General features: G+C 49.6%; 1 protein-coding gene across 1 annotated transcript in view; it reads right to left on the bottom strand.

Annotated features, from left to right (window-relative positions):
- DKKL1 (dickkopf like acrosomal protein 1) overlaps window positions 1-4,325 on the bottom strand; it is a 6,262-nt gene extending 1,937 nt beyond the window's left edge. Inside the window, exons 1-3 of the mRNA XM_003801546.1 lie at window positions 4,170-4,325; window positions 3,600-3,740; window positions 3,373-3,465 (exon numbers count right to left, since the gene is read on the bottom strand). Coding sequence (XP_003801594.1) covers window positions 3,373-3,465; window positions 3,600-3,740; window positions 4,170-4,325 — 390 coding nt within the window. The remainder of the gene's footprint in view (window positions 1-3,372; window positions 3,466-3,599; window positions 3,741-4,169) is intronic.
- Window positions 4,326-6,314: the final 1,989 nt, after the last annotated feature.

The following is a 6,314-nucleotide window of genomic DNA, read 5'->3' on the forward strand; positions in this document are numbered from 1 at the left end:
GGTTTGAACCCGCCACCCTCGGTATATGGGGCCGGTGCCCTACCCACTGAGCCACAGGTGCCGCCCAATGTCTGGCTATTTTTTTTTAGAGATGGGATCTTGCTCTTGCTTAGGCTGGTCTCAAACTCCTGAGCTCAGCCGAGCCACCCATTTTGGCCTCCCAGGGTGCTAGGATTATAGGCATGAGCCACCGTGCCGGCTGCAAAGGGGAAATTTGGACAGGAAAATGTGCATAAGGAGAATGCCACGTGAAGATGAAGGCAGAGATTGGGGGCATGCTTCTACAACTAAAGAATATCAAACCTCCAGAAACCAGGTGAGGCACACAACAGATTCTCCCTCAACCTTCAATAAGAACCAGCCCTGTCAACACCTTGATTTTGAACATATGGCCTTGAGAACTGTGAGACAACAAATCTCTGTTGTTTAAGTCAACCAATCTGTGGCACTTTTTTTATGGACAGCCCTAGCAAACTGATACAGGGATTAACAGTTTGATAGCAACTTTTTATTGGATGTCAAAATGGTATTGTGGGGCTGGGCGCCTGTAGCTCAGTGGTTCCAGGGCTGGTGGGTTCGAACCTGGCCCAGGCCTGCTAAACAAACAAGCAAACAAACAAATAGCCAGGTGGGCGCTTGTGGTCACAGCTACTAGGGAGGCTGAGGCAAGAGAATCACTTGAGCCCAAGAGTTGCTGTGAGTTATGATGCCACAGCATTCTAAAGAGGGTGACAAAGTGAGACTCTGTTTCAATTGAAAAACAAAGGAAAAAAAAACCCAACAAAACAAAATGGTATTGCAGGTCTTGTGGGAAATTATTCATTAATTTATTTATTTTGAGACAGAGTCTCACTTTGTCAGACTGGGTAGAATGTTGTAGTGTCATAGATCACAGCAACCTGAAACTCCTGGGCTCAAAGGATCCTCTTACCTCAGCCTCCCAAGTAGCTGGGACTATAGGCACCTGTCACAATGCCCGGCTATTAGTAGAGATGGGGTCTAGCTCTTGCTCAGGCTGGTCTCAAATTCCTGAGCTCAAGCAATTCACTCACCTTGGCCTCCCAGAGTGCTAGGATTGCACATGTAAGCCACCACACCTGGCCTTATTATTATTATTATTACTTGAGACAGGGTCCCTGTGTCACCCATGCTGGAGTGCAGTGGCCTTATCATAGCTCACTGCAGCTTTGAATTTCTGGGCTCATGCAATCCTCTTGCCTCAGCCTCCTGAGTAGTTGGGACAAGAGGCACATGTCACCACACTCAGCCAATTAAAAAAATTTTTTTTTTTGGAGATGGGTATCATTATGTTTTCTAGTCTGTTCTTGAACTTCTGGACTTAAGGCATCCTCCCACTTTTGCTTCCAAAGTGCTGGGATTTATAGATGTGAGCCATGGTACCTAGCTGGAATACATTATTCTTAGATTGCTTAAGTATTTATTAGGTGTGAAGTATCATGATGTCAGCAATTTACTGTCATATGGTTCAGAAATTAAAAAGTAAAAATAGATAAAATCTGGCTAAGTGTTAACAAGAGGTGAATCTAGGCCAGGGGTCCTCAACTGAAGTCTGAAGACATTTTTGGGTGTCACAACTGGTGGGGTGGGACTGCTACTTCTGTTTAGTGGGTAGAAGCCAAACATCCTAAAGTACACAGTTCAGTTTCCAAAACAAAGGATTATCCAGCCCCAATGCCTATGGCACTAAGATGGAAAAGCTTTGATCTATGGAAAAGAAAATATAGGCATTTTTATTGTATTATTTAAAAAGTTTTTTTCCATAACTTTGAATTTTTTTAAATAAAAAAAGAGGGTATTGGATGGCGGCGCCTGTGGCTCAGTGGGTAGGGTGCTGGCCCCATATACCGAGGGTGGCAGGTTCAAATCCAGCCCTGGCCAAATTGCAACAAAAACATAGCTGGGCATTGTGGTGGGCGCCTGTAGTCCCAGCTACTCAAGAGGCTGAGGCAAGAGAATCACCTAAGCCCAGGAGTTGGAGGTTGCTGTGAGCTGTGTGACGTCATGACACTCAACCATGGGCAATAAAGTGAGAGACTTTGTCTCTACCAAAAAAAAAAAAAAAAAAAAAAAGGCTCGGCGCCTGTGGCTCAAGTGGCTAAGGCGCCAGCCACATACACCTAAGGTGGCAGGTTTGAATCTAGCCCTGGCCCGCCAAACAACAATGATGGCTGCAACCAAAAAATAGCTGGGCGTTGTGGCGGGCACCTGTGGTCCCAGCTACTTGGGAGGCTGAGGCAGGAGACTTGCTTGAGCCCAGGAGTTGCTGTGAGCTGTGATGCCATGGCACTCTACCCAGGGGTCAGCTTGAGGGTCTGTCTCAAAAAAAAAAAAAAAAGAGGGTATTATTTATGTGAGAACCATATAGGTTTACCAAGAACTGCAGAATTCTCAAAACTTTTTAGGAATAAAAATACTCTGATATTTGCAAAGTACTTTGTGATCAGACACTCACGTTAGTTTACAAAAAGTGAGAAACACAAAAAGGATCTGGAATTCATAAAGCACTGTGGAATTAAAAATCATATTATTTGTATATATTGTGAGACAGAGTCTCACTTTGTCACCCTTGGTAGAGTACCATGGTGTCATAGCTCACAGCAACCTCAAACTCTTTGGCTCAAAGTAATCCTCTTGCCCCAGCCTCCCTGGAGGCAGGGACTATAGGTACCTGCCACAGTGTCAGACTAATTTTAGAGACAGGGTCTTGTTCTTGCTCTGGCAGGACTCCTGAGCTCAGGCAATCCCTCTGCCTCAGCCTCCCATAGTCCTAGGATTATAGGCATGAGCCACCTCACCAGGCCACTAAAAATCATATTTTGGAGTTTACAAGTGAGAGGTTTACCAAGCATTTTTGGATAGATTAAAAAATATTCTAGACCCAGCATGGTGGCTCATTCCTGAAATCCCGGCATTGTGGGAGGCCAAAGAGGAGAGGATTGCCAGGGAGTTCAAGGTTGCAGTGAGCTATGATGCTGCTGCTGCACTCTAGCTTGGGCAACAGAGTGAGACCCAGTATAAAAAAACAAATTTTCTGAGGTTTGCAGAGTACTTACTTGAGGTTTCTGAGGGTGAAGCTTACCAAGCAATTGAAATTGAAATTACTTCTTGGTCTATAAAACACTTTGGCACTCAAAAACCCTCTCAGGTTTACTAAACAGTTGGGGATGTATTCTGAGGTTGTAAACCTCATTTTTGAGAGTTGGTTTGTCCCTTTTGACAGATGACAAAACTGAGGCCCAGAGAAGGAAGTGCCACACAGAAGGAGGGGGGAGGAGCAACTTCTCTTCCTACCCTCCTAAACTACAGAAAAGGTTGGAGTCTGGACGCTTTGGGGGCTGGGCACAAACAAACCTTCCAGTCAGCCTCCAAGCTCTCCTCTGCTGGCTGGATAGATGCCACCACCTTCTCAGAGATCAGCACTTCTCCTGTGTTGTTGTCAGTCACCTGTGGAGATTGGATGAGAGAGAGCCAGCAAAGCCGCTTTCCTCCTCTGCCCTCCTTCCCTCTGGACATATACTGCAGCATGAGGGATCAGGGATTGTGAGGACACTCCAGCAGGGGCTTCCCTGCATAGGCACCTTGTCAATCTGGAGGTGGCTGGAGAGGGTATTGTTACCCAGCTGGCGCTCCTGGTTCTCCTCTTGGTGGTAGTTCTTGGGGAGGCCTCGAAAATCCATGGGGGCAGAGAAGAAACTGTCCATGCCCCGAAGTAGGTCTTCCTGGAACAAGAAGAGGGACTGGTGAGCTGCTGGACCCCAGTACACCTGCAGCACTGCCAGGATACCCTTGAGGTCTTGTCTGATGTCCTACCTGTCCCCTTCCCTCTCTGTCCTCTGACACTTAGGGCTTAACTTCTGGCCTGTATAATCTATTCTGTCTCTATTCCCCACCCCACTATCTTACTTCTCCTGCCCCCTATCTAGCCGATTGTCTCTGTCCCCATCCCTCCCTCCTCTTGTCTCTTTTTCTCCACTCTTATCTCTGTCCCATGTCCCTCTCTCCTTGTCTGTTGCCTTCCTTCTCTTCCTACCTCTTGGTATCCCTGTTGTTCTCTCTGACTCCCTCTCTTCCTGTTTGTCCTGGTCTGACCACAAACTGTCTCTCTTCTCTGTAACTCTTCTTTCCCACCAACCCCTGCCATGGCTTACTTTTAGGAAAAGTCGGGTGAAGCTTTGGAGTAGGCTCTGGAGGCCTAGAAGACCCAAGGAGTTCTCCTGGGCGTCAGCATCGCGGATAGGGGCTGCAGTGGAGGGGGGCACCAGGGCAGAGGGGAGCAGCAGCAGCAAGACCAGTGGTTGCCACATTGCGGGGCGAGCGGGGAGGCTGTGGCAAGGGTAAGGATCAGAGCCCCCTACCGAGGCTCTACCCCACACTGACCACCACCCACCTGGCCCACGCTGTGTCCCCAGTCTGGGCAACTCCCCACACTACAACCATTTCCACCCACTCCCTTTTTCTTCCAATTCTACTCCCTCCATCCTGCCACATCCCCCCTTTTCCCAGGCCGGGCTCTTGGTTTCTGCCTCATACACTGATTTCATTCCTCGCTTTCGCCTTACATTCGTACTCATATCTCATTCCTCACCTTCTCCCACGTCCCGCCCCTTCTTCTGCGCCCCGCCCTTATACTAGACCACAGTCTGGTCACTGGACTCCCAGGCTCCGGAGGTCCACGGACTGTTAAATCCAAACAGTTCTGGTCTCGAGCCCAGGCTGGATACCTGGAGCGTTGGAGGCGCGCCGCGAGCCCTAGCCACACCCCGACGACTGACCACACCCACCTGCTATCCCTCCCGTGGAGCAAAGCCACGCCCCTCATTCTTCGTTAACCACACCCTTTAAGCCAGAGCCAAGAAGTCATTCCCCTGGCCACGCCCAAATTGTTAGACCACGCCCCTGCCGATTGACTTCAGCCTTGGAGACCCGGATCCCGCTGGTGCACTTCTTTGATCTCTGTCTAGCATCCGAGTCTCTAACTGCAGATGGCTCCGTCCCCTAACGAGACACTCCCCATCACCTGGGCCACGCCTCTGTGCCCCAAGTCTTGCGCCAGTAAGTTTCTTTCCTAGGCTCCCTCTGCTCTGGAAACGCTAGAGGTCCAGCGGTCCTTCTTTTTTTTTCTTTTTTTTGAGACAGAGTCTCAGTTTGTCACCCTCGATAGAGTGCTGTGACATCACAGCTCACAGCAGCCTCCAGCTCTTGGGCTTAGGCGATTCTCTTGCCTCAGCCTCCCGAGTAGCTGGGAGGCGCCCACCACAACGCCTGGCTATTTTTTTGTTGCAGTTTGGCTGGGGCTAGGTTTGAACCCACTACCCTCGGTATATGGGGCCGGCGCCCTACTCACTGAGCCACAGGTGCAGCCCTTTTTTTCTTTTTTTTTGAGACAGGGTTTCACTATGTTGCCCTCAGTAGAGTGCAGTGACGTCACAGCTCACAGCAACCTCCAACTCTTGGGCTTAAGCGATTCTCTTGCCTCAGCCTCCGAAGTAGCTGGGACTACAGGCTCCCGCCACAATGCCTGGCTATTTTTGGCTGCAGCTGTCATTGGTGTTTTAGCTGGCCCGGGCCGGTTCGACATCCTGGGTGTATGTGGCCGGCGCCCTACCCACTGAGCTACGGGCGCTGCCCTAGCGGTCCTTCTAGTTCGCTCGTTCTTTAATCTTATATCTGTCACCGAGCCTTTCTCCGTATCCCTTCTCTTTTTCCCTCTCCAGTCCCACTAAAAAGCCCAGGTCTTTCCGGAAACTTTAAGTCTAGTCTTACAGGAACTCAGAACCAGGGCCTCCTTCTCCCTCAGGACCCCAAGTGTGCAGCCTCCTCTAGTCTCATGAGTTTGAACACCCAACCCTTCACTCTTAAGGAATCGGGCCCTAACCTGTCTCTTCTCAGTCCCGGAGGCTCCCCCTGTCCTGGGACAGCTGCCACCTCTAGTCCACTAGGGCGTGCAGGAGTCTTTAACTCTGTGAGACTCCAGTACACTCTGGTGGTCTTCACCATGACCATTAACTGTGGTGAGGTCAAAAGGAAACCGTGTTGTCACAGGAATCAATCAAAATCCTTCCCCATATACCAATCGTCAAAAATATACTTGGGGCTGTGAACAGTAAAGATTCTTTGTGTTCGTATCACTTCTACACCCCAACACACAAACACTCGAGAGTACCTGAGACAGGAGTCCAGGCCTCCGCCCCCTCCTCTTTCAGACCTGGGAGCCCACGTCTCCTTTCTCAGACCCAAGAGTCCCAACTCTTGTCCCTCCTCCCTCAGACGCAGGTTTCCTGGACCCCTTAGAC

This window comes from Otolemur garnettii, unplaced genomic scaffold (assembly GCF_000181295.1).
Source record: "Otolemur garnettii isolate 467f Iridium unplaced genomic scaffold, OtoGar3 scaffold00211, whole genome shotgun sequence".
In the NCBI taxonomy this organism is placed as follows: Eukaryota; Metazoa; Chordata; class Mammalia; order Primates; family Galagidae; genus Otolemur; species Otolemur garnettii.